General features: G+C 36.5%; 5 protein-coding genes across 15 annotated transcripts; 3 read left to right on the top strand and 2 right to left on the bottom strand.

The window, feature by feature from the left end:
- Positions 1-918: 918 nt before the first annotated feature.
- Positions 919-5,710, top strand: Flfl (serine/threonine-protein phosphatase 4 regulatory subunit 3 flfl). Its single transcript, XM_070667427.1, has 6 exons — positions 919-1,926; positions 2,121-3,719; positions 3,813-3,964; positions 4,072-4,172; positions 4,251-4,447; positions 4,585-5,710. The coding sequence occupies exons 1-6, from the start codon at positions 1,729-1,731 to the stop codon at positions 4,669-4,671; spliced, it is 2,334 nt and encodes a 777-aa protein (XP_070523528.1). The 5' UTR covers positions 919-1,728; the 3' UTR covers positions 4,672-5,710.
- Positions 4,334-10,686, bottom strand: LOC139108839 (cilia- and flagella-associated protein 36). 2 transcript variants are annotated; one of them, XM_070667445.1, is made up of 5 exons: positions 10,564-10,686; positions 9,937-10,112; positions 9,585-9,775; positions 9,090-9,381; positions 4,334-8,962 (listed from the first exon to the last, which is right to left on the bottom strand). In XM_070667445.1, the coding sequence occupies exons 2-5, from the start codon at positions 10,021-10,023 to the stop codon at positions 8,708-8,710; spliced, it is 825 nt and encodes a 274-aa protein (XP_070523546.1). In that variant the 5' UTR covers positions 10,024-10,112; positions 10,564-10,686; the 3' UTR covers positions 4,334-8,707. The 2 variants fall into 2 exon arrangements, with proteins under 2 accessions (XP_070523546.1, XP_070523545.1); XM_070667444.1 differs by lacking the exon at positions 10,564-10,686 and adding an exon at positions 10,366-10,553.
- Positions 10,687-11,316: 630 nt separating this feature from the next.
- Positions 11,317-13,054, bottom strand: LOC139108842 (dual specificity protein phosphatase 3). 5 transcript variants are annotated; one of them, XM_070667450.1, is made up of 5 exons: positions 12,711-13,054; positions 12,426-12,490; positions 12,092-12,267; positions 11,800-12,023; positions 11,317-11,720 (listed from the first exon to the last, which is right to left on the bottom strand). In XM_070667450.1, exons 1-5 carry the CDS (start codon positions 12,751-12,753, stop codon positions 11,503-11,505), a joined length of 726 nt encoding a protein of 241 aa, XP_070523551.1. In that variant the 5' UTR covers positions 12,754-13,054; the 3' UTR covers positions 11,317-11,502. The 5 variants fall into 5 exon arrangements, with proteins under 5 accessions (XP_070523551.1, XP_070523555.1, XP_070523553.1 ...); XM_070667454.1 differs by having other exon boundaries at positions 12,716-13,053; XM_070667452.1 differs by having other exon boundaries at positions 12,426-12,564; positions 12,711-13,052.
- A 5,699-nt stretch (positions 13,055-18,753) lies between these two features.
- Pa1 (PTIP associated 1) lies at positions 18,754-22,417 on the top strand. Of its 5 annotated transcripts, none has more exons than XM_070668011.1 (5): positions 18,754-18,910; positions 19,285-19,431; positions 19,672-19,835; positions 19,896-20,086; positions 21,945-22,417. In XM_070668011.1, exons 2-5 carry the CDS (start codon positions 19,363-19,365, stop codon positions 22,001-22,003), a joined length of 483 nt encoding a protein of 160 aa, XP_070524112.1. In that variant the 5' UTR covers positions 18,754-18,910; positions 19,285-19,362; the 3' UTR covers positions 22,004-22,417. The 5 variants fall into 5 exon arrangements, with proteins under 5 accessions (XP_070524112.1, XP_070524107.1, XP_070524109.1 ...); XM_070668006.1 differs by having other exon boundaries at positions 18,770-19,227; positions 19,317-19,431; XM_070668008.1 differs by lacking the exon at positions 21,945-22,417 and adding an exon at positions 20,448-21,485 and having other exon boundaries at positions 18,770-19,227; positions 19,317-19,431.
- Positions 22,418-23,120: 703 nt separating this feature from the next.
- LOC139109154 (phosphoenolpyruvate carboxykinase [GTP]) lies at positions 23,121-26,567 on the top strand. 2 transcript variants are annotated; one of them, XM_070668002.1, is made up of 7 exons: positions 23,121-23,479; positions 23,728-23,985; positions 24,101-24,285; positions 24,401-24,795; positions 24,933-25,280; positions 25,409-25,675; positions 25,752-26,567. In XM_070668002.1, the coding sequence occupies exons 1-7, from the start codon at positions 23,250-23,252 to the stop codon at positions 26,208-26,210; spliced, it is 2,142 nt and encodes a 713-aa protein (XP_070524103.1). In that variant the 5' UTR covers positions 23,121-23,249; the 3' UTR covers positions 26,211-26,567. The 2 variants fall into 2 exon arrangements, with proteins under 2 accessions (XP_070524103.1, XP_070524104.1); XM_070668003.1 differs by having other exon boundaries at positions 23,731-23,985.
- The last annotated feature ends 230 nt before the right edge of the window (positions 26,568-26,797 follow it).

The raw sequence follows: 26,797 nt of genomic DNA on the forward strand, positions 1-26,797 counted from the left end.
TAAGTAATTATTATAGAATAAAATAAAATTCAGGAGGAATGTGTATGAAAGAAATGTGTGAACATAAACTCTAGCTTAATTTAAATTCTTTTACTATTCTAGTTTGATAATCATATTATACAAACTGGATGTTTTTCTCTAAATTTTTAACTCCTTATTTAAACGAGAAAATACATTAATTCAATAATTTTTTTAGAGAAAAGTAGTTTGTTATAATTTGATTAATTTATATAAACGGTTTCGATTTTGTATAATTTTATATTATCAAGTATTTATTTTATTTTTTTTTTTTTTTTATTATTAAATCATACAGATTTATTATTCTGTTTAATGTAATATAAAATGCTTGTCAATATCTACTTTCACGTTCATGGATTAAAATCATTTTGGATCGAAAGGATCCGCGACTTTAATTAGACGAAATCGTATCTCTCGCGTTAATTGTTTTTTGACAAACGTAAGAAATATGATTTTATTGAATCATATGGTCGCGAGTCTTGATCCGGATCATTTGATCCGCGTCGCGAAAGCAGCGTAATCATCGAGTGCTTAATAATTCTTCAATGCGATTGGCAGGCCATCTTTAACCATGATGTCATGGACCGCGGAGTCTGGGTAATTTCAACGTATCCAACTTTTATATATTACGGAATACATTTATAAAATAACAGAAAAGATTTCGTTACAATTCCCAATCTGTATATATCTCGGCATCTCGGAAGATTTTCACCATTGAATGTTCGATTATGATGAGCGAAAGTCGCGGATGCGATGCGCGAGGTCGAGCGCCTTGCGGAAAAAGAAGCACAAGGAAGAAAAAGGAGAGGCCGGCCGGTGCGACCATTTGAAACTCGCGCTCCGCGTCCCTGTGGAGAATCGTGAGGCCCCGTGGCGCGTTGTTATGATCTATCATGGCGGAGTGTAGTGTTGTGGCTGCTCGGTGTCTATGTCAGTTTTAGAGTGGCGCAGCTTCGTGGAGAAGAGAGTGCGTGCGGCGACGCGAGCCGACGGCGACCGCCAAGGGCATTCGCGTGAGATAGTCGTGTTCCTGGGTACGCCCTAGTCGCGGGAGTGGCCAGCACGTAACACGGGCCTCTCGTTCGTCGCCGTCGCTGCCGCCGCCGCCGCTACCGCCGCCGCCGCCACCGTTGCTGCCGCCGTCGCGGGAAGAGAAGTCGAGATACGGAATAAAGTTAGCCGCGTTTCTCGCTACCAACCGGGCGCGTCGCCATCCGGGATAAAGTTGGCCGCCAAGTCGTCGCGCGCCGCGCCGTCGAAGGGAGGCTCCGAGGAAACGCGACACACGTTCACGTATGACGCGCGTCCATTGCACATGCTGCACGTCGGGCCTATTGCTCCGATCCGCGCGCGTATGATCACCGGCCAGTGACCGCAGCCGACTCGTCGTCCACGAGGTGCAGTCTAAAAATCCCGAATTGTTTGGGTTACTCACTCGCGCAGCGCCTCTCGGCGGAGAGAGACACCGACACGAACGTTTTGTTTATGCCGCACGCACGGGACGATATCGCTGACCCTCGATGCACTGTGCCGGGGCATGCGGGAGTCTGACGTATCCACGTTCCTGGCTGCTCGTCGTTTCGACAGGTATTTGAGCGTCCACCAGTGAAGGTAACTTCCCACGAGGAGATATCAAGAGATCGCGTGCACTTAGGAAGGCATGCGGATTAGTTGGCCACACGGAGAGCGCATTAATTAGTGACCGACATCATGACCGACACGCGTAGAAGGGTAAAGCTGTACGCTCTCAACGCGGACAGACAATGGGACGACCGTGGCACAGGCCACGTCTCCTCATCCTATGTCGAAAGACTGAAAGGGATTTCCCTCTTAGTGAGAGCCGAGAGCGACGGTTCTCTCTTACTGGAGAGCAAGATACAGCCTGATACTGCATATCAGAAACAACAGGTAACTATACTGTCAATCTGCTTTACTTGTGATTTATTTTATTACCATTGAGTACTGTTATATGTTTATCATTTTTAATTACTATTATCTGGCTGTTTTTTATCAAATTTTTGGATCCAGTTGGAATATTTATAAGCAGCACAGGACGCCTAATTATTAATAAATTAATATATTAAATATGTATGTGATTTTAGGATACTCTGATAGTATGGTCCGAAGGAGATAATTTCGATTTAGCCCTAAGTTTCCAAGAGAAAGCTGGCTGTGACGAAATATGGGAGAAAATATGTCAGGTACAAGGGAAAGATCCGTCAGTGGAGATCACACAGGATATCGTGGAAGAGTCCGAGGACGAGCGGTTCGACGAAATGTCGGATGCTGCACCGCCCATTGAGCTACCTCCATGCGAGCTCAGCCGGTTGGAAGATATCAACGAGCTTATTGAGAATTGCTTGACGTCCCCAATGAGAAAGGACAAGCTGGGAACAGCCCTAGAGACCGAGGGCTACATTAAAAAGCTGCTGAATCTTTTTCGCACGTGTGAGGATCTGGAGAACATCGAGGGATTACACCACCTTTACGACATATTTAAAAATATTTTCCTACTCAATAAAAACGGATTGTTTGAGATCATGTTCAGCGACGAGTCGATCTTTGACGTTGTCGGCTGTCTGGAATACGAACCGACATTGTCTCAGCCAAAGAGGCACCGGGAGTATCTCCGACAGTTGGCCAGATTCAAGCAGGCGATTCCTATTACGAATACCGAGCTGCTGGCGAAAATCCACCAGACATACAGAGTTCAATACATTCAAGACGTAGTGCTGCCAACCCCGAGTGTATTCGAGGACAACATGTTGAGTACATTGAGTAGTTTTATATTCTTCAATAAAGTTGAAATAGTGACTTTGATACAGGACGACGAGAAGTTTCTTACCGAGCTTTTTCGCCAACTGACGGACGAGGCGACCCTAGATAGCAAGCGACGTGACTTAGTCCTTTTTCTAAAAGAGTTTTGCAACTTTTCGCAAAACTTACAGCCGCAGGGCAAGGAAGCGTTTTATAAGACCTTAACGGCGCTCGGTATACTCCCCGCTTTGGAGATTACTCTGGCGATGAATGACGCGCAGACAAAAACCGCCAGTATAGACATATTAACTTACATCGTGGAGTACTCACCGAGTGTTGTACGCGATTACACGCTGCAGCAGATAAACAACACAGAGCAGGACCAAATGTTAGTGAATGTAATAGTCGCCCAACTGGTCGGGGACAGCGATCCCGAGTTGGGTGGAGCAGTGCAGCTGGCCGGCGTGCTGCGTCTACTACTGGATCCGGAGAATATGCTGGCATCTGTTAACAAATCAGAAAAGACTGATTTCTTAAATTACTTTTACAAGAATAGCATTGGTACTCTGATAGCCCCTCTTTTGGCGAACACAATCGGCGAACGGCCCGCGAGAGAAGACTACAGAACAGTACAACTTTTGGGATTGATTTTGGAATTGTTGTCGTTCTGTGTGGAACACCACACATACCATATTAAAAACTGCATACTGAACAAGGATTTACTCAGACGAATATTGGTTTTGATGAAGTCAACACACACGTTTTTAGTGCTATGTGCATTGAGGTTTATGAGAAAAATTATAGCATTAAAGGATGAATTTTATAATAGGTATATAATTAAGGGTAACTTGTTCGCACCTGTATTTGATGCATTTGTGAGAAACAACGGCAGATACAATCTTTTAGACTCGGCTATATTGGAAATGTTTGAATTTATAAAATTAGTAAGTTTTTATTTATTAAAAAAAAAATTTAAATTATGTAAAGACATTCTAATATTAGTATTATAATTTGTGTATTTTTCTGCAATTTTACAGGAGGATATCAAATCACTATGTTCTCATGTTGTTGAAAACTTCTCAAAGGAATTGGAAGCAATCGATTATGTACAAACGTTTAAGGCGTTAAAGTTAAGGTATGAACAGCATCAAGATAAGTTGAAAGATCGTGATAGAGCCACGATTGATAGGTATGTGTATTAATATTTTTTTTATATTAATGCATATAATTAAAAAAAAAAAAAAAAAAAAAAAAAAATTATATAGAAAATATTTTATAAATTTATTGTAATTAAAGTGTCCCATCAATCTTGCGGAACAGTCGGTATCGAAGGGACCAGAGGCAGCTAGACGAAGAAGAGGAACTATGGTTTAATGAAGAGGAAGAGTTTGATGAAGGTGAAATAAAGTGACAAATAAATTTTATATAGTAATATTATTATTCTTGAATTCTTCATTTAATGCAATTTTTTACAGACACGAAAAGTCACCAGCAGCAACAGCAACAGCAGTCCGTATTAAATAACAATACCGCTAATAACAACATTACCTCACAACAGCCACAGATCAATAATAGCTCGTCAACAACGAATGAATCGCCAATTACTTCGGACATAAATCCCACTCCGGCTATTGGTACTGTGGAAAAAACGGGAACTGCATTGTTTAAGAAGGTAAAAAAAAAAGATGCATAATACATATTTAACATAATCTTAATATTTAAAATTAAAATTGTTAATATACAAATTCATGTGAAATAATTAAATTGACTTTTATATTAAATTAAAATTTGAATAAATTCAATTTTCAGGGGTTAGTCGATTATGAAGGAGATTCTGATGAGGAGGATGAAGATTCAGAATTAAGTCCTTCCCCAAAGCGGCAACGATTGTCATAGTAGGCAAACTTGGAAAGAACAAGAACATTTGTGATTTTTAATTGCTATTATTATTTCATGACCTTCCTCTGTGTAAAAACGGGTCTATTTCCTCGAAAAGAAAATAGACTGAGCTTTCTTGCTAAAGGATGGACACAACAAGTGCTTTTAAATAAAAATGTGTATAGTGGACACTCATTCATAAGTTTGTCTATGTTGACACGTGTATAGTATGTGAAACGTAAATAGGATCCGAATGAAAACTAAGTAGACTATCAGGCAAGTGTGTCGGCAAAAAACGAAGGAAAAACGGACATTCTCTAACGAGACGAGCAGTGGTAGTATTGTGGCATAATACGATGTAGCATGATTTACTGTATAATGCATTAAAAAGAATAAGGGATACTAAACAAGCAAATCATAGAGAGTCCATTCCACTTGTCTGGAAACATCTTGTGCACTAGGAAAGATAATCTCACGAGTAATTACGAATAGTCTAAGAAGATTTGACGGAAGTTAGCCAAGTTTAGTGACTTACAGATACACAGGAGGCCGGAACGTGCGCTTAACTGATGAACGCGATGATGAATCGAGACGGCTAAACTGACGTGGAAATGTCACAGTTGAGCTGTGACCAAATTACAATCGCAGTGTATCTACAGCTATGTGATGAGTCCACGAGGGAAGAACTTATAATGTGCTGCAAGATCGAGTTTGGAAGGGGAACGTAAGGACGAAAAAGTACGTGATGTATCGCACAAAAGCACCCGGTGGCTGCTTAACTTCGCTGTAACTTCCCTATCACTGTGGGGAGCGATAAAGAACGGTTTTTTAATGGGTCAGGCACTACAAAACTATCCAGTTCGGCAGAAGTAACTTTTAGTTTGTATATATATGTATATTTCTAACGATTGTAAAACAGCCACACACTCCTGGATTAAGCAGAAATATCGCGATTTCTTTAAGGATTCAGTTTCCCTCCTTGAAATACTTTCAGCAAACTTTTCGGTTGTCGATGTAAGTAGCAGTAATTGTACAATAAATACTTGATTTATGTATATTTAACAGTCTGCACTTCATGCCCATTGTTAATCCTCGATGTGTATAGAATATATACCTGAATGTGTATCGCGAAGTCGCTTAAGTACTAGGCTTATGTATAAAGTGTAGCGTTCATATTTACTACATGGGCAAAGTGGAGTCTAAAGTGGCGGAAAAAGCGCTATGTAAAAAACAACTTATATACAATTCAGTTTTGTTAAATTATAAACATGTTTATAATAATGCAACATAATTTATATGTTGAAACAAAGAGAAGTAACGACAGCAGATGCAATACAAGATCGACTTTTATGATTGTGTTATTGAGTTCAGCAAGCGAGGCATTACATTAAATTGTATTAAAAAGATTAACACGTTCAAATCATATATAAAACTTAACTTTATATAAAGCTGCAGAAAGCGAAGCAATTTAATTTCGGCATTTGCTATGCAAGTAAAGTCGCATCGGAAACATTCAATTTTTTTTACATCACTTTCCACCGGATTATTTTCATAAAGAAATATCGCAAATTCAATGTACAGACTTGTCAATGATATGCCTAATACCCGAAAGAATTTCCAAGACTGCTTTAGGACTGTAAGTACACAATGCTTCAAGTGTCACAGTGGAGATACACATGTACACATATACATATATATGAATCCTTATTGCAGTGAAGGGGAAACAAAATTTAATTCGAGGGATTAATCTGAGACAAGACAAATTGTGAATATCTGTTAAGGAAACCTTGCGCTGGAGCTGACCGATACCGTGTACATAAAACGTTGTGCAACCTGGACTGATCACAAAGAGAAGAGAATGTAACAAAGGTTAATATTAATTAAGTTAAGTAAGGCGACGCCGAGTAACGTTGTTCTCCATGTGTTTTACATATATCCGTAATCTATTCGATAATAAAGAACAAAATATTAAGCCTAGAATGTTATTGGATGTAAAGAGTGTAAGTAAAGGGGAAGGCAGAACAAATGAATTAATATCTAAGTGATATTAGAGAGTAAAGATGCGGCCGCGTGCTATTCGAATTGAGAAATTTGATATATTTGTACAGAGTGTGTTACGCTCCTACCGTACACATCGCCGTCAACCATGTGCTCGACTTTTTATTTGCAAGCTTCGACTGTTCTTTTTGTTTCTATGCCAGCAATTGATATATGTATTGTACATCAAATTTGAAAGGAAAAAAGAAAAGAAATATAACGAGCCGAAACGTATTTTCCTATTGTTACGAATTTATATTTGTAGAACGAACAAAGATACACTTTTAATATGAAAGCGAGACGCAACCTTGGATGCAATTGACTTTAAAAGCGCGGAGGAAAGGGTAAAAAATCCCGTATTTATTGGCCGCTCCGAAGATATTGGTGTTCTATCGTATTGTCTTCTATTGAATATGACACTTCACGTTTATTGCGATATTATTATATGACGTAAGTCTCTTTATTATAAAACAGTTTGAAAGGAACTTTCTGCCTCGAAGGCCGCGATCGCGGACGTACATTTTTCACACCGATGTAATTAATCGAAGAGGGAATTAAGAATATGTCGGGACGTGCACACGTTGTACAATATCACATGCTGACGCCAGCATGCGTTTTAATTAGTAAAAACCTTTTCCTTTGAGAATATATACATATGCCCAGCAAATGGAGAATACTGTAACAATATTCTGCGTTTGCCGGGCGTATACAGACGCAGAAAGAGAAATCTTTTTATATGAGAAGCCACTCGAGAATTTTTGCGAATTAAGAGCAAGTATAAGATACACAATCCTTGTATGTACTATGGTAATAAGTGAGTGAATTGTAACTGAGAGAGGATATTTTGCATTTTATTCTACTGAGGTGTGAAAGGAACAAATTGGCGACAAAAGTGATATCTAAATATGGGATTCATAGCGCAAGACACGCAGCCGTTGTGGAGAAAGTCGTTCAACTTTCGAATTTTTTCTCCAGTACTGTAATTTATTAGATATTAATTTAATTTATAGCAAACGGTTTATTTTTAATGACGAAAATAGCTGACTGCTGTAGCAGAAATTTACTAAAAGGATTAAATTTATTATTATAAAATTAATTATATTAAATATATTATTTAATATCCATGACACGTTTCTATATATACATATATATGTATTATTATTTGATATAACATGATGGAGAATTTATTTTGAACGCTGCAGATAAATACTGATTTATTCGAAATATTATAAAATTTGTATTAATATTTAATTGAATAACGATGAGAAAAGTTGGGGTTTATACTTGTAGCGTACTTATTGCTGTTATTGAGCTATGAATCCGATTCATTTGTTAGAAAGTAGACTGCAAAAAAAGTGAGAATGATAAATGTGTGTTATACAGTATGTTGTAGAAGTGCGAAGAGTATTTAATTAAATAAAATTAAAAATTAGACGAGTATTCGTTAGCGAAGCTAATCTACCTTAATATCTATTTTAAGTTCTTGTTAAATATAAAAACAACATGCTCGATAATTAATGTGTTTAACTGATGCGTGAAGTACTTGTAGAACTGCAAATATTATTTTATAGTATATTCTCCATATGTTTATAAATATGTACTTCAAGTTTTCGCTATTGAATGTTTTATACTTATTAAAAATTTTTTTTTAATAACAAGAAAAAGCATTGTTTAAAATGCAATACTCTTTCTTTTATTAAATGTAGCATTGTTTTAAAAAAAATCAGACTTCTGTGGATATTAAATATAAATATTTCACTTGATTTAACTTTTATGAAAATATTACTTGGAAAATAGAAGTATTCTGAAAACAACAAAACGTAAAGATACAAAAATGAGCTAGTCGATTTTCTTACATTTCTCGCAAACGCAGAAGTACAATCTTGTACGTCACTACTTCTCTAGATATCACAATTATTTAGTCTTTCGCGTGAAGCACTTTACTGGAATTGCAAGTTTAAAACTCTACGAATTTATTATGATAAACCATTATATATAATAATGCGAAATTAAAGTTTTACTTATGCACGACTTCAGCTTTCAATCGGGCTGCCAGGGCCCTTCGTACTTGAAGTATCGAAGGGTCTACAGCTTGCGCTGCTTCTAACTCTTGCTGCCCTTTCAAAGTCGCTTCTGCGACCACTCTGGCCGAGCTCGGCCGAGTTTTATTCATTTCTAGCTGTTGGCTTCTAGCTTCTTTCTTCAAAGCCACGAGCTTATCTCGCCTCGCTTTTAAGTATTCCTGCCTCTTTTTAATATCTTCTGCGCTTGTCTGCAATGATAATGCGAACTCTCATATGTATGAACAAGTATTTGTATTAGTATCAGCTAACACAGAATATTACCGCAATATTCTGCGTTGGCTGGGACTTAATTATAAATGAATCGAGTGTAAGTACCTCTTCTTCATCGGATTTCTTAATCGAGGTCGGTATTGGCTTCAGAGGCTTGGTCTTTTTAAGTTGATTCACCGCCTCTTTTTCAGCGGCTGTGCTAGCGTACTCGACTTCTTCCGCTGATTCGTCCTCCGACGTGTTTTGAGAGTTATCCTTTGATTTTCTTAACGCTTCCTCCAGTAGCGCCCTTTCGTTGTGATACTCGGCGGCCAAACGCTCGTGTTCAGCAATCAATGTTGTTTCTGATGATATGCCTGGCTCTTCTTCCTCGCCTTGATCTTCCAAAGCATGCTTGCTGCATATAGAAAAGACACATAATTTCCATTTCTTGAATACATAAGTCATTCTGATTTTTATCGTGTTAATTCTTGTGCATTGCTTGTGTTAACTAGTATATTAACATATTTGTAATACAACCCAAGATGCAGGAAGACAAAATAATATAAATTTGTCGTCAAATTGATATTATTTTGATTGTCTGATCTCTTAGAAACGTACTGTATCAAATCCTCCATGACGAGTTCATCATCAAGGAACCCGTCCGTCTCATATACGAGAGAAGCAGGTGTGAGACCGTATTTCTGCTCAATCATATTTAATGCTTGCAGCTGCAGCTCCAGATTCTTTTGTATCATCATCCTTTTGAATATCTCGTACTCATTCGCCGCCCATATTTGTTCGAACAAATTCTGCAAAGTACGTAGCAGAACGTACAATTTTTACATTACTATCATTTACTTTTACAAATGTATTAATTTTTAAATATTATATACAATGCCAATCTCTTTCTTTTAACGTTGAACGTACACAGAGTTCTTTTTTAATCTTACAGTAGTGATAATGATCGTACTTGTTGGAAATGTATTGGAATCTTTGTATCCCTGTTTACTGTACAGGCGTGCTCGAACTGTTCCGGTGTAATACCCATATCTTCCATGAAACATCCGAGCAGCAAGTCGACTAAATTCTTGTACTCTTGATATATTTTCCGGTATTCCTCGCAATCTTCGGTGTTGGCCTCGAAAACTGCAAAATAGGAACTGATATATTTATCCACTTTATTGCCGATAATTGCGTCTTGCTACGTATCACTAAAGTTATTAAAAAAAAAGAAAAAAAAAAAAAAGATAAGTCTACAAGTACATCTGAAGAACTGTAACATTTTTATTAGATTTCTTTCTTTTTTTTTCTTACTGTATATTAAAATTTTTTATTGAGGAGCCAACAAGCTTTGTTGAAAGATAAATGTAAAAAGAGGGACTTCGATGGCCGTACAAACCGAGGGATTTTTCCTCGATGAAGGTCAACAGAGGCGAAGACCATATCGGACCTTGCAAAAACCCAATTAAGGAATCGAACACCCAAGCGCTGTCATCTTTGTCGTTCATTTTACCCGGAAATTGTTTGCAATATTACTTCGCGAACTCGCACACCGATCTACAATCGCACGCCCTCGACGTGAATACTTATTTCTTACCCTCGGCAAGTTGTAGCCATAGTTACAGCGGACAAAACATGAGCCGTCGAAATTAGACTTGCGCCGATATTATTTATCAGAATCGATGCACGTGTCTTTTTCCAATCGAAAAAGTAATGCAGATAGGCGGAAGGCATCACTGTAAAATGTAAAAAAGTGAATATTTCCATGCTCATTTCGGTAAATGTCAAAAATAGAAAAATGTCTTTCTTTCGTGGATTTCTTACTTATGTTTTAGATAATAAGAATGAAATAATACTAACGTTTATTACTAAGATATCATTGCGAGTTAAGATAAAAGGTTCATTTTCGTAAAACAATAGAAAAATATCATACCCTTTGGGAATATGTGAAACATATGTTAATTAATTCGTAGTTCCTAATTTTTCTTCTGTATTTTTTTATTAATTAATCCCAAATTTGTCGTGCTTAGAAAATAAATTTGTGACATTCGCATTCATAACTTTAACGTCGATTCGACGTAACGATTGCTAATGTAAATCATGTAATTTTATCTTTTTCAGTTGAGGTTATCCGTCAACTATGAAGTATGACGACAGAGATCGACGACCGTGCGTTCTAGCAGCGCGTTAAGGAACCTTTCGACCGCCGGTCGGACCGATAATGGCGTGGTCACTTTTGATTTCTTTTGGTCTATTACATTTACGAACTGGTTGCATCATCGATCGATGACATCGATCTTCGTAGGAGTTTCATTGTTATTAAAGACATGTTAAATAAAAATTATCCAGCTTTTTTAGTTTTATTTCTGTTCACTTTATTAAAATAATTTTTAATAAATAAACAACGGCTAAATATTTAAATCTGTACAGATTTTTTACAATTATTTTTTAAATTAATTATAATGTAACATTGTTAAAATATACACAACTGTTTCATTTAAACAATCTCATAATAAAGTTATTTTTCAGCACTCAATTATATTGCAGATGTTAAATTAGTTAAACGCTGCCTTCGTAATTTATTATCCAATTGTGCTAATTGCCGAAGAAAACCTGTATTTGGATGAACGTCTCGATTTGCTCGGATTAATCGTATAGCATCAACAGCTAACATATTTCTTTTTATCATTAAATATGCTAGAACACACGTAGCACTACGAGATACACCTTGCATGCAATGTACGAATACTTTGCCTGTAAAAGTTAAATTTTAATTTACGTATGGCGTAATGTGCAACAAAATATAGAGAACATAATAATATAGTCAAATTACCTTTTACAGATATTGCCTCATCAATAAAATTAGCTGCTGTATAAAAATATTTACTAATATCCTCGCTAGGTAAATCTTTAACTTGTAAGCCAAGATATTTTATTGATGTATCTGCATAATAATTGGCATCTGTATTTACAAATCCAAACCTTTTTCCCTCAGCAGCATTTAATAAATGTGTTATACCTAATATTTCAAGATATTTCTTGTTCTTGGCTGTAATACTTTATAAGAAAAGAGTTTAAATGTTATTTTAAGTTTAACCATTTATTTTATTTTATTTTCTACTTACCCATCACCAATAAATATTCCAGGATATACTTCATCACAATCAATTTCTTGTTGAGCACGATATTGTGTTTTGTCAAGATTAGGATCAATTCCAGGCAATGGTTTAAATCCAACTACTTTTGTTGCTGCAATAGCACACGTTAATTGATGTTCTGTGGTGTCTTCATTAAATAACATCTAAGAATAAAAGGTTTACAACAAATAAATATATAAATAACCAATAATAGAATATTATTTTAATTTTTTATGATTTCTATATCTTACAATAATAGATTTTATGCAAATTAATGTTTAGAGAATATATTATACTTTCTATATAGTTTTGTAATACTTACATTATGCTTTCTTTCCATGTTGTATATTATTTTGATTATGTGGAAGATATCAGTTTCACACCATTCTAATTAAACACATGAAAAATATAAGTTTTACACTTTATATGATTTTTCGTAACCCAAATCTCAAACAATTGTTCTACTGTAAATAAAAAACAATAAAAATTTTAGTCATTGTTTAACGAAAAATAACTTATTTGTTTTTTTTTGTTCTTACAGACACTGTCATTAGAAATTTTACACGAATACAATGGACGTGAGAAAGAATAAACTGACATTCCATACCTTGCCAGAAAAGGAAAGGTGCCAAACACCAAGTGCTAATCATAGGCAGTGGTCGCAGATTTTAGACGGGCAACATATGCACACTAGGCACAATGCCGTGTCCGTGTGTGCCCGTAGCGCCTACTAATGCCTCGGACGCAGAGAACCCAACTCGGAATCGCGGCTTCCACGCGTTCAGATACAGAGGCTCGTCCGTGTGAAGCCAGCGTTTCAGCTGCCGTCGGATAGAAGAACAGGCCAGACCTATACACTGTCTGTCCTGTTCTTTCGTGACGTCGTCGGCTAAGATATATCGCAGATCCGCTTCTTGGTAACATCGCGGAGTCTTAAATAATTTTAAGTAGTACGAAATCCGACTTACCCAATTGTGTATGATCCGACATTTTCAAGATATAATATAATATAAATTTTTAATGTAAAATGCAACAAAAATTTTCCGTCCCACTTAAACAGACTGCGGACTGTCGGTTGTACATATTTTTAATATTTTCTGTAAGTACGACCGGTGTGGTTAAAAATTTTGATGCATTCTACACATCACTCATACCTAGTTTAAATTATTATAAAACAAGGAAAAATTGTTCGAATAGGACTTTAAAACTACTAAAATACGCGTCGCACAATCCGGCGTAACGCGAATCTCAAGCAGCAGATGCCAATTTCCCGAATTGCGTGCAGTAGCGCACGCACTATCAGTCACGGCTAACGAAACAGAAAACGACACTCCGCGAGGGACCGACGAATACTCCGGGCTGTACAACGATCAATTAAAAAATAAATTGAAAACGCGAATTATAACCCGAGAGCGCGAAACAATATTCCGATCACGAGAAAAGCGACCTTGTTTTATAATAACTTAAACACAACACCCCGTATAATATACAAAAACGCAAAACTGTACACTCACACTCATACTCATACTCATACTCATACTCATACTCATACTCATACTCATACTCATACTCATACTCACACTCACTCACATAATATTCACCGCGCATTTTATTACAATATCACTCATACTTAGTTTAAATTATTATAAAACAAGGAAAAATTGTTCGAATAGGACTTATAAAACTACTAAAATACGCGTCGCACAATCCGGCGTAACGCGAATCTCAAGCAGCAGATGCCAATTTCCCGAATTGCGTGCAGTAGCGCACGCACTATCAGTCACGGCTAACGAAACAGAAAACGACACTCCGCGAGGGACCGACGAATACTCCGGGCTGTACAACGATCAATTAAAAAATAAATTGAAAACGCGAATTATAACCCGAGAGCGCGAAACAATATTCCGATCACGAGAAAAGCGACCTTGTTTTATAATAACTTAAACACAACACCCCGTATAATATACAAAAACGCAAAACTGTACGCTCACACTCACACTCGCTCACATAATATTCACCGCGCACTTCATAACACTATGACTCATATTCACCGCGCATTTTATTACAATATCACTCATACTTAGTTTAAATTATTATAAAACAAGGAAAAATTGTTCGAATAGGACTTATAAAACTACTAAAATACGCGTCGCACAATCCGGCGTAACGCGAATCTCAAGCAGCAGATGCCAATTTCCCGAATTGCGTGCAGTAGCGCACGCACTATCAGTCACGGCTAACGAAACAAAAAACGACACTCCGCGAGGGACCGACGAATACTCCGGGCTGTACAACGATCAATTAAAAAATAAATTGAAAACGCGAATTATAACCCGAGAGCGCGAAACAATATTCCGATCACGAGAAAAGCGACCTTGTTTTATAATAACTTAAACACAACACCCCGTATAATATACAAAAACGCAAAACTGTACGCTCACACTCACACTCGCTCACATAATATTCACCGCGCATTAGATCGCTCGCAGGATAGTCCACGACGCTTCCGTTAAATCCTCGATCTTGACAAAAGAAATATGATGTATCTTGATGTATCTTGATGTATCTTGATGTATCTTGATGTATCGTCGATGAAACTTTTATTTAATTATTACTCCTCAAGGCGCTGACTCATCGAAGTGACCGTGAACTTAAACTTGAACTCCGGTAGAGAACAGTTATCCCCCCTTTACACATCCGTTCCCGACTACATTTAGGCGCGAAATGAGGGTAGCGCGGTCGTGATAACGGTACTTATGTTGGGGGGGTAATTAATTGGCGCACTAGGGAAAAAACGTTCCCACCTATCAGGTGATAAGAGAAGGGTTGTAATTGGTCGGCATGGGGATGATACCGCGAGTGTCCAATGAGTGTGAAAAATTTTGTATTGCGACCCGTTTATTTTTACCGTTATGCGCACTTTTTTGGCGCCGTTCATTCCGCTGACAACAAACTTTTTGAAAAATAGCGGATGCAAAGCGTGCGCATGGTTTGTTTTAATATTCAAAAAAGAAAATAATTTAACCGGCTATGGACAATTTTTTCCCGCGAAGCATACTCGTAAAGGCAATTATTTAGACATTTGTCGGTATAAGAAAAAGAGAGTTCGCAGTTTTACAATAAGTTAATCCGTAGAAAGCGAGTGATAACGTGCAAAAAAGCCACTCAATTATTTCGACGATTATTGTGAATAAAAATTAGACATGTCGCTTCTCATCCGCGATATCGTAAAGTCAAATAGAGCTTTAGTGACCAGCACGCGCGAGTGATTTTCAGATACGCGGTGTAAAACGAACCCCGCTAATTAAATTATATGTAGAAATTTAATCCGCTCATTAACAATAAACGATCCGATCGATGGCGTTCGTTTTAATCAAGAAACGTGAGATTGAGTTATCGCATAATAGCTACGCGCATTAAAGCGCGTTTCACCGATACACATATCGGCAAAAATTCTAAATAAATTTATACTCGTTCGCAATCGAAATCTTTCTCTGTACGCGCCGAAATCTCTGACGGTCGGTCTAGTTGCGGAGCCTCGTGGGTGCGGACGCGTCGTTAATCGCTCCGCAATTACGCGTATTTAATTATAAAATCATTATAAAATCTTTTTATTTTACTGTTAAGTTTATATTTCTGCTCTCATCTTATAACTCGGCGATGTTAGTGTGAAGCGAATCTGTGATAACTGCCGGCGACGCCGCGAAAGAGTAGGACAGTCACTGTCCTACTCTTTCGCGGCGTCGCCGGCAGTTATCACAGATTCGCTTCACACTAACATCGCCGAGTTATAAGATGAGAGCAGAAATATAAACTTAACAGTAAAATAAAAAGATTTTATAATGATTTTATAATTAAATACGCGTAATTGCGGAGCGATTAACGACGCGTCCGCACCCACGAGGCTCCGCAACTAGACCGACCGTCAGAGATTTCGGCGCGTACAGAGAAAGATTTCGATTGCGAACGAGTATAAATTTATTTAGAATTTTTGCCGATATGTGTATCGGTGAAACGCGCTTTAATGCGCGTAGCTATTATGCGATAACTCAATCTCACGTTTCTTGATTAAAACGAACGCCATCGATCGGATCGTTTATTGTTAATGAGCGGATTAAATTTCTACATATGAGCGGGGTTCGTTTTACACCGCGTATCTGAAAATCACTCGCGCGTGCTGGTCACTAAAGCTCTATTTGACTTAACGATATCGCGGATGAGAAGCGACATGTCTAATTTTTATTCACAATAATCGTCGAAATAATTGAGTGGCTTTTTTGCACGTTATCACTCTCGCTTTCTACGGATTAACTTATTGTAAAACTGCGAACTCTCTTTTTCTTATACCGACAAATGTCTAAATAATTGCCTTTACGAGTATGCTTCGCGGGAAAAAATTGTCCATAGCCGGTTAAATTATTTTCTTTTTGAATATTAAACAAACCATGCGCACGCTTTGCATCCGCTATTTTTCAAAAGTTTGTTGTCAGCGGAATGAACGGCGCCAAAAAGTGCGCATAACGGTAAAAATAAACGGGTCGCAATACAAAATTTTCACACTCATTGGACACTCGCGGTATCATCCCCATGCCGACCAATTACAACCCTCTCTTATCACCTGATAGGTGGGAACGTTTTCCCTAGTGCGCCAATTAATTACCCCAACATAAGTACCGTTATCACGACCGCGCTACCCTCATTTCGCGCCTAAATGTAGTCGGGAACGGATGTGTAAAGGGGGGATAACTGTTCTCTACCGGAGTTCAAGTTTAAGTTCACGGTCACTTCGATGAGTCAACGCCTTGAGGAGTAATAATTAAATAAAAGTTTCATCGACGATACATCAAGATACATCAAGATACATCAAGATACATCAAGATACATCATATTTCTTTTGTCAAGATCGAGGATTTAACGGAAGCGTCGTGGACTATCCTGCGAGCGATCTAATGCGCGGTGAATATTATGTGAGCGAGTGTGAGTGTGAGCGTACAGTTTTGCGTTTTTGTATATTATACGGGGTGTTGTGTTTAAGTTATTATAAAACAAGGTCGCTTTTCTCGTGATCGGAATATTGTTTCGCGCTCTCGGGTTATAATTCGCGTTTTCAATTTATTTTTAATTGATCGTTGTACTGCCCGGAGTATTCGTCGGTCCCTCGCGGAGTGTCGTTTTGTTTCGTTAGCCGTGACTGATAGTGCGTGCGCTACTGCACGCAATTCGGGAAATTGGCATCTGCTGCTTGAGATTCGCGTTACGCCGGATTGTGCGACGCGTATTTTAGTAGTTTTATAAGTCCTATTCGAACAATTTTTCCTTGTTTTATAATAATTTAAACTAAGTATGAGTGATATTGTAATAAAATGCGCGGTGAATATGAGTCATAGTGTTATGAAGTGCGCGGTGAATATTATGTGAGCGAGTGTGAGTGTGAGCGTACAGTTTTGCGTTTTATATACGGGGTGTTGTGTTTAAGTTATTATAAAACAAGGTCGCTTTTCTCGTGATCGGAATATTGTTTCGCGCTCTCGGGTTATAATTCGCGTTTTCAATTTATTTTTTAATTGATCGTTGTACAGCCCGGAGTATTCGTCGGTCCCTCGCGGAGTGTCGTTTTCTGTTTCGTTAGCCGTGACTGATAGTGCGTGCGCTACTGCACGCAATTCGGGAAATTGGCATCTGCTGCTTGAGATTCGCGTTACGCCGGATTGTGCGACGCGTATTTTAGTAGTTTTATAAGTCCTATTCGAACAATTTTTCCTTGTTTTATAATAATTTAAACTAAGTATGAGTGATATTGTAATAAAATGCGCGGTGAATATTATGTGAGTGAGTGTGAGTATGAGTATGAGTATGAGTATGAGTATGAGTATGAGTATGAGTATGAGTATGAGTGTGAGTGTGAGCGTACAGTTTTGCGTTTTTGTATATTATACGGGGTGTTGTGTTTAAGTTATTATAAAACAAGGTCGCTTTTCTCGTGATCGGAATATTGTTTCGCGCTCTCGGGTTATAATTCGCGTTTTCAATTTATTTTTTAATTGATCGTTGTACAGCCCGGAGTATTCGTCGGTCCCTCGCGGAGTGTCGTTTTCTGTTTCGTTAGCCGTGACTGATAGTGCGTGCGCTACTGCACGCAATTCGGGAAATTGGCATCTGCTGCTTGAGATTCGCGTTACGCCGGATTGTGCGACGCGTATTTTAGTAGTTTTAAAGTCCTATTCGAACAATTTTTCCTTGTTTTATAATAATTTAAACTAGGTATGAGTGATGTGTAGAATGCATCAAAATTTTTAACCACACCGGTCGTACTTACAGAAAATATTAAAAATATGTACAACCGACAGTCCGCAGTCTGTTTAAGTGGGACGGAAAATTTTTGTTGCATTTTACATTAAAAATTTATATTATATTATATCTTGAAAATGTCGGATCATACACAATTGGGTAAGTCGGATTTCGTACTACTTAAAATTATTTAAGACTCCGCGATGTTACCAAGAAGCGGATCTGCGATATATCTTAGCCGACGACGTCACGAAAGAACAGGACAGACAGTGTATAGGTCTGGCCTGTTCTTCTATCCGACGGCAGCTGAAACGCTGGCTTCACACGGACGAGCCTCTGTATCTGAACGCGTGGAAGCCGCGATTCCGAGTTGAGTTCTCTGCGTCCGAGGCATTAGCAGGCGCTACGGGCACACACGGACACGGCATTGTGCCTAGTGTGCGTATGTTGCCCGTCTAAAATCTGCGACCACTGATCATAGGCAGAGCCTCTATGATAGAGGATGTGGAGGATGTAGAGGTAAATAGCACGTTAGACCGGTTTGACTGAATCGATGTACGAAGTTAGAAAAAAATAGCATGTGCTTTGAAGAGATTTTATCTCTCTCTTTCTCCCTCCCTCCCTCTCTCTCTCTCTCTCCCTCCCTCCCTCTCTTTCTCTCTCTCTCTCTCTATCTCTCTCTCTCGTCTATGACGTTGCTATGACGTTTACCTGTTTCCCATCTGAACTTGTTTCATTTGCTTTATTAAACGGCAAACAATGGATAAATTAAAAAAACATTTATTTAATTACTTGTGATATATGAAAAAAAGATCTTTAGAGAAAAACATTCATGTGTAAGTTAAGAATTATGATAAATTAATTAATGTGTCATTGCATGTACGTGTATTCAGTGAAACATAACCTCACAATGAGAACGTTCTAGTGTTTTTTGTAAAAAATCCATTAAAAGTTATAAACTTATCAAAAACATGGAATGCACTGAGGAAGATTGGTGTGTAGAATGTTCTGATGATGAAAAATATGAAACGGATGATAAGGTGAGATAGTCTTATTTATTTGATATATCAATATTCAGTCTTTATTATTTTGCAATTTTATTTATAATTTTTTATATATTTCTTATTGTGTAGCTTGTTATATATCTAAAAACGTATATGCATATATATATTTTAGTTATTATATTTTTGCAAAATGCTGATAAATGTTCTAATTTACACTTAACATTTTATTCCATGTTAATTTTTAACAAATATTTACATATTTATCTCTTTACATAGCGTAAATGGAATATAAAAGCTGAGGATATTGTTTCGTTGATCGAAGAATTAGAAGTAAATAATTGTGTACTTCTGGATCTCGAATGGAAGTGTCCTGGCAGACGAGGGCCTTCTCCCGTCCCTTCAAATAATCTGCAACAAGAACTCAAGTCTCCAGAATACAAGTAAGTTTGTAGATACAATTTTCAATAGTTTTAATTTTAATATTAATAATATTTTTACAGAATTGAAGAAAAATCGGACTTCGATTTTATGGATGAGATGTCGTCGCCAAGATTACCCGTTCGGAGGATTGGCGAAAGCACCCCGAAAGGTAGCGCCAAGAAAAAAATTGCTAGCTTTAATGGAGTAATATCTACAATGTTAAGACATCGCAGATTGGAACAGCAGGAAATAAATTTAACCCCAAAGAAAAGTGAGTGTTCCGTATTAAAGCCACATTCTTCTACTTAAAAATATAAAACTTTGATCCAATAATTTAAATGTTAATTATATTTTTTGATATAAAAAGCGTTTAAAGTTTCTGTTTACTCAGTTTCTTCATCTTGAATGTGTAGTAAATGTTGCAATTTTTCTTTCACAACTTCGAACATTTAATATAAACATTTTGTAATGCTCGGTTCTGAAATACTTAACTACGGAGATTTCCTCTTTTAATTATAAAATATCAGAAGAGGTTAAAGATTACGGTAATATTTCGCAAATAATTGCTCAAGTCATCACGGGGGGTCTTCCGCAAAATAAACAGCTGTTGATTTGTATTACTAAAATTTCAGCACAATCAAATAAAACGCATTACGTATAGTATATTTGATATAAGCTCTTTATTTTAATAAATCGTAATAGAGCTAAAAAAAAAAAAAGAGAGAAAAAGCATGAGAAGAAGGAAGGGAGAGAGATTAATTATGTTGCGTAAAAGTGAAAAGATGTAGAGTAAAAGAAAAAAAAAAAAAAAAAGAGTTGTGTAATAGAAAATCGAAAGAAACAAGATGTAAGATTAAAAAAGAAATGTCAAATAAATGTCAAAATATAAAGTAACAGTGACAATTACAAAGTGTAATCAATAGAATTTGGACTTGATTTTCTTACGAAATTGGTATCGTTATATACATCATGCTAACGATATAATTCTTATGCAATTTTATTCCGATAAACATATCGCAAGCCACACGATCGAGCCCCCGGACACGTCAAGGCGCGTGAGTAACCGTGTGCTTATGTGTATGTTTGATTTCGTCATTTGCAACTTAATATGATAGCGTAAACGAGCCTTTGCACATGTACATCTACGTATAGTTGTGAAAGAAAATAACGATACTTGTGTGCTAAACGTCAATACATGTAAGAATACTTTTTATCAATAACATTATTTGCAGTATTATAAGCAGAAAAGAAAAAAAAAAATTTATAATTCTTTATTATTTAATACTTGCTACAGTTAGCATTAATATTGTATTTTATAATGCGTAAATCAAATGTAACATATTTATTCATGTTTATTTTAAATGCAGTTTCTCTTAAATCATTATTTATGCATTTCGCTTTGCCAATTAATTCAAAATTATTAACAATATTTATTTTAAAACTTAAAATAGGATACCCAACTTTTTTAACATTAAAAGCTTAAATGAACATAAGGAAAATGTTGGCTTCAATATTTTTTTGTGCATTTAGAACTGATTGTACTGACTTGTTGGTGATTTTATCTACTAGGTAAACATGAATTTATCTCTCTACTTAAAAAGAAAGATGAAGATAGACATATGATTACCTGATAGACAAGTTTAACAAAAAAAAAAAAAAAAAAAAAAATTGGAACAGCCTACTTTTAGACTTGTTTTTTAATTAATTAATGCGATATTTAATACAAAATTTAAATGGGTATAAAGTCTTTAAAATCATAATTGTGTTAAATAAAATCATCATCAAATACAGTATACATCAAATATATATATAATTTAATTTATAGATTAATACTTTGGATGTTTTATCAATTATTTGATACACACATATCGTTATTGACTAATACGGATGTGACCTTAATAAAATACGCTACTGACTTTGGTCCGTAGTCCATGTACTGTCTGGCTGCGATAGTTTATAAATTTGATACTTCTTGATACGCCGGAAGAAAAAGAGACAGAGATAAGGAAATAACAATACTGCTTGTCTCTTTTATTAACGATGTATATAATTAAAATTGCGTATAAATGTAATAATTTATATACAAAGAAGTGTTCTATCTCTTGTTCATTACTGAAATTTAATTACAGACAACTATCGTTCAGCTAATATTTTAAACTGCGATGTTAATGTCAAACAGAATGGCTAATGATGTGAAATTGAATTGGAACATTTTCTAGCAATATACGAATAGGAAAAGTGAAATAAAAAGCGACACGTATGTACCAAGAACAGCATCTAACTTTCATTGCCACATGTTATTGATATTGACGAATAACTATATTATTTAGTGTTGTGCAAAGAACTGTTTTCTGTGTGTATAAGAGCAGCAAATAGCAATATACATATTCAGCAATATATTCAGGCTTTTTCGCGTTTACGTGATATCTCTAAATATATTCTTGCGTTACTTCCTCCTCGATTTTTACGGGTATCAAAGCAAAGTATACTGCGCGTTGTAAATACGTGTTGTATGACGACGATATGATCTCGGCTATAATTCTTTGTGTCGTGGGCGACGTATCTCTTACTTGTAAATACGATTAAAGAAATTCTTCTATAAGCCTTTATCACTTATCATTGTTTTGCATGGAGTGGGCCCCCGAGTAAAATCCGAATAAAAGGCACGATCCTTTCATTGCGGCTGGATAATTGTGTGAAATGCAGGTCGCGAATAGTAGTCTTACTCGTTTGCCAGCGGTGCTGATGGTAAATAAATTCTGTGAAACAGATAACAGAAAGTAAGTGGACACGCATAGTAAGCTACACAAAAATAAGAGCAGCAAGAGTGGCTAATGGCTTTTGGTATAAAATCCGTCCGATCGCCGATTTCAATTTAATGCGAAAGCGAGTTTGATCGACGTCCACCGGTAATCGAGGTTGCTTTTACTTATATCAGAAAAAAAAAATACTTACGTTAACGCATATTATTTCGCGCTACAGTGGCTACGTTGGTTATTTTTCACCTGATAGTGAATTACATTCGTTGGAATATTAATTTTTCTTCCTCGCTCGAGTTCCGTCAGCCTTTGTAATCTGCATATCGATCGTTATTAACAATTTAAATATAATTTAAATATATATAACACAATCTTAATCTCCTTCGGACCTCGATCGGTCGTGACGGCTAAAATAATTTCGATAGTTAAACAACGTGAAGCTAGGTGTGAGAAGTGCAACGATTATATCGTGACCCTTTAAACGTTAACCTTTTTACGGTCACCGTTCGTGGACCCGTGGTTCACGATTTTGCCCCCTTCCCACTCTTATAAACGGAAGTCCAAGAGTAACATCTTTTATCCGGCCAATCGAACGGCCGGATCGCTGAGGCTTGTCGTGGGCAAATACGCTCTATAATCGCATATAAAGAAAGGATTCTAACGAAGGCTGGTAATATGCCTTCGAAATTCTCAAGTATCAGCTGGATGAATCTGGCGCGGATCTCGCGGCAGTTAAACGGCAAACAGGGCACCTTCGGCAACTGTTTCGCTTCAGCTGGCCACGTATTCAAGGTAAATTCAATTTCGACGCGAAGGATTAATCACGTCGCACGCTTTGTCGCGCCCATCTCTGTTCTCGCGATCGAAAGAGCCCGCAAGATGCCACACGCCGTCGATATTTCTCAGTAAGTATTACCCTTTTCTTTCTTTTCTTTAATTTATTTTATTTTATTATTTTTTATTTTTCGCTCTTACGATAAAAGAACAATATCGTGATAGCAGAAACACGACGATAATAATGTTATATTAATTATTAAAAGTACAACTGTAACCCGGTTGACAATTTGTTTCCGAATTGTTAAGAATCGGGAGACGATTTTCTACCAAGCAAGACTGTTAAAAAGTGTATTTTAATAAAGTTATTTGTTTCCAGAAGTTCGAGATTCGTAACCCACGTAGCGAAAAGTCCGTTGATAAAAAATGGACTTGATTATATCGGTAAGATACCGCTACTAAATGCATGCATGACAGAGATTTCGCCTAAACTTCGCCACTACATCGAAGAATGTGCTTTGCTGTGCAATCCTAAGGACATTTATATATGTAATGGTACGGATGTCGAAAATATGCAAATGCTAAAAATTCTTCAAAAAAGCAGAACCATCGAAAGCTTGCCTAAATACGAAAATTGGTAAGTTTTACGTATCACATTTATTATTATTAAATAAAAGCAATTAATAATTACACTAGATTAATTGCAAATTGTTTTTTATTCTTTAATAAACTATGGTATTTTTGTGACATAGCTGGCTGGCAAAAACTAATCCTGCAGATGTGGCACGCGTCGAAAAATGTACATTTATCAGTACGGATTTAAAGAGCGATAGTATTCCTACACCACGTAAAAATGCAACTGGAGAACTTGGCAATTGGATATCTCCCAATAATATGGAAAAAGCTATTTTGGAACGTTTTCCAAATTGTATGAAAGGTTAGCATAAATGTTAATTTTTATTGCACGTAAATTAGCACAGAACACTATAAAATATATTGATTAAAATATCTTTATTTATTGTATGAATATAACACAAATTTTTGTAACACAGGACGCACCATGTATGTGATTCCTTTTAGTATGGGACCCATAGGTTCTCCACTCTCGAAAATTGGTATAGAAATTACTGATTCCGCATACGTGGTTTGCTCTATGAGAATAATGACTAGAATGGGAGAAAAAGTACTTGAAGTCTTAGAAAATAACGATTTCATTAAATGCTTACACTCTGTGGGAGTTCCAAAATATAATTCCAAAGTCAATATAACAAATTCGTGGCCATGTGATCCCGAAAGGACGATAATTCTTCACAAACCCTCCAAAAATGAAATTGTATCTTATGGAAGTGGTTACGGTGGAAATTCTCTACTAGGTAAAAAATGCTTTGCGCTCCGAATTGGTTCGACGATAGCCAAGAAAGAAGGATGGCTTGCTGAACATATGCTCGTACGTTTTTTCTTTTTTAATATTTTTATACTTTTACTTCTGAAATAACAAATGCTTTAGTATTTAAATACTTTTTTAACTGGTACAGTCAGTAATGGAATAAAAAACTTAAAAAATAAAATTGTGTACCATTTCAGATTTTAGGTATTACAAATCCTAAAGGAAAAAAGCGATACATCGCTGCTGCTTTCCCGAGCGCTTGCGGTAAAACGAATTTAGCTATGATGCAACCCACCCTACCAGGTTACAAGATCGAATGCGTAGGAGATGATATTGCATGGATGAGATTTGATACAAAAGGAAATTTACGTGCTATTAATCCGGAAAATGGATTTTTCGGAGTTGCCCCCGGTACAAGCTCGGCCACAAATCCCAATGCTATGAAAACCGTTTTTAAAAATACTATTTTCACTAACGTAGCGTCCACTAGCGACGGAGGAGTATATTGGGAAGGGTTGGAAAAAGAAATTGCAGATGACGTTAAGGTAAAATTCTTTTATTTTTGTGAAAAATTGTTAATTTTTATTGATAATTATAAAAATATACTGTTAACAAAAATCAATAACTTAGTAATAATGTTAGCAATTTATATTTTTGCTTTGTTATAATATAGATTGTAGATTGGAAAGGCAACGATTGGTTTAAAGGTTCTAAAATACCAGCCGCTCATCCAAATTCAAGGTTTTGTACTCCAGCTAAGCAATGTCCCATTATCGATCCCTCTTGGGAAGATCCAGCTGGAGTCCCAATCGATGCTATACTATTCGGAGGTCGAAGACCTGAAGGTGTACCTTTAGTTTATCAAGCTCGAAACTGGCAGCATGGTGTTTTTATCGGTGCTGCAATGAGATCTGAAGCTACTGCTGCTGCAGAACATAAGGTATATTTTTAATAAAATACATACAATTAAAAATTGCAATTACCTATGAAACTTTATTGATCAATTTATATTGCAGGGTAAAATAATTATGCATGATCCGTTTGCTATGAGACCCTTTTTCGGATATAACTTTGGACATTATCTCGCTCACTGGTTAAGTATGGCACAAGTAAAGAATGCCAAGTTGCCAGCGATATTTCACGTTAATTGGTTCAGAAAAGATGTGGACGGGAAATTTTTGTGGCCAGGATTTGGTGAAAATTCACGTGTTCTTGATTGGATTCTTCGAAGAATCGACGGTGAAGATATCGCCGAAGACTCAGCTATTGGTTTATTACCGAGATCAGGATCTATTAATTTAGAAAGTCTCCAAGATGATGTAAACATGAGTGAATTATTTAGATTACCAAAATCTTTTTGGCAAAAAGAAGTCAAAGATTTGAAAGAATATTTTGACGCTCAAGTGGGTAATGATTTACCCGAAGCTATTACAACAGAACTCAATCGCCTCTCTGATAACGTAAATAATCTTTAATTTTCCGATTTTATATTTATAATATACATAATTGAACGTAATTATGTTATTAAATTTGTCGAGTGCAATTACGTCTATCGGAAAAAAATGCCTGTTAATCTAAACATAATCTATTAAAAAGTTAAATATAAGTTGGTATTTTTGATAAGAATTAAATAACTAATAGGCGAGTGAGTCCCAGTTACGCACAGCGTAAAACTAACACAGACTGACAATCAGATGTAATACGAAACGAACACACGGTAATTGTGATCGAACATTAATTAATTATTTATTATTATAAGAGGAAGAAATTTTGTTGACTACTTTTATATACGCATATTATTATATACAACCATATTTATATTCTTCATCAAACTATTACATTTGATTTGATCCTTCATCTTTAGAAATATTTTATGTTAAATATAATAAGAAGATTATAGCTGTTTTTCCTGCGGCTTCGATACGAGGGGGAGTAACATACCAAAGAAATAAATTGAGGGGAAGTCGTGTTGATTTTTAAGACAGCTCTCGACTTTCTACTTGCTAAGCTGGACCTGCTAAGCTGGACTGCTACAAACGAATGTCACGTATGTCGTTTTCGC

Source organism: Cardiocondyla obscurior, linkage group LG16, assembly GCF_019399895.1.
Source record: "Cardiocondyla obscurior isolate alpha-2009 linkage group LG16, Cobs3.1, whole genome shotgun sequence".
Classification (NCBI taxonomy): domain Eukaryota; kingdom Metazoa; phylum Arthropoda; class Insecta; order Hymenoptera; family Formicidae; genus Cardiocondyla; species Cardiocondyla obscurior.

Excerpts from the sequence above, each read along its gene's own strand:
- Flfl (XM_070667427.1), top strand. The coding sequence starts at position 1,729 with ATGACCGACACGCGTAGAAGGGTAAAGCTGTACGCTCTCAACGCGGAC. Across the intron at positions 1,927-2,120 it reads CTGCATATCAGAAACAACAG|GATACTCTGATAGTATGGTC; the intron begins GTAACTATACTG and ends ATGTGATTTTAG. Across the intron at positions 3,965-4,071 it reads GATAGAGCCACGATTGATAG|TGTCCCATCAATCTTGCGGA; the intron begins GTATGTGTATTA and ends TTGTAATTAAAG.
- LOC139108839 (XM_070667444.1), bottom strand. The coding sequence starts at position 10,474 with ATGAACGACAAAGATGACAGCGCTTGGGTGTTCGATTCCTTAATTGGG. Across the intron at positions 10,113-10,365 it reads CATCGAGGAAAAATCCCTCG|TTTTCGAGGCCAACACCGAA; the intron begins GTTTGTACGGCC and ends CCTATTTTGCAG. Across the intron at positions 8,963-9,089 it reads AGAAATCCGATGAAGAAGAG|ACAAGCGCAGAAGATATTAA; the intron begins GTACTTACACTC and ends TTATCATTGCAG.
- LOC139108842 (XM_070667450.1), bottom strand. The coding sequence starts at position 12,753 with ATGATTAGCACTTGGTGTTTGGCACCTTTCCTTTTCTGGCAAG. Across the intron at positions 12,491-12,710 it reads ACCTTTCCTTTTCTGGCAAG|AATGGTGTGAAACTGATATC; the intron begins GTATGGAATGTC and ends GTGTTTAATTAG. Across the intron at positions 12,268-12,425 it reads ACATGGAAAGAAAGCATAAT|ATGTTATTTAATGAAGACAC; the intron begins GTAAGTATTACA and ends TTTTATTCTTAG.
- Pa1 (XM_070668006.1), top strand. The coding sequence starts at position 19,193 with ATGAAAAAAAGATCTTTAGAGAAAAACATTCATGT. Across the intron at positions 19,228-19,316 it reads TTAGAGAAAAACATTCATGT|TGTTTTTTGTAAAAAATCCA; the intron begins GTAAGTTAAGAA and ends AGAACGTTCTAG. Across the intron at positions 20,087-21,944 it reads AAATTTAACCCCAAAGAAAA|ACAACTATCGTTCAGCTAAT; the intron begins GTGAGTGTTCCG and ends ATTTAATTACAG.
- LOC139109154 (XM_070668002.1), top strand. The coding sequence starts at position 23,250 with ATGCCTTCGAAATTCTCAAGTATCAGCTGGATGAATCTGGCGCGGATC. Across the intron at positions 23,986-24,100 it reads TTGCCTAAATACGAAAATTG|CTGGCTGGCAAAAACTAATC; the intron begins GTAAGTTTTACG and ends TTTGTGACATAG. Across the intron at positions 25,281-25,408 it reads AAATTGCAGATGACGTTAAG|ATTGTAGATTGGAAAGGCAA; the intron begins GTAAAATTCTTT and ends GTTATAATATAG.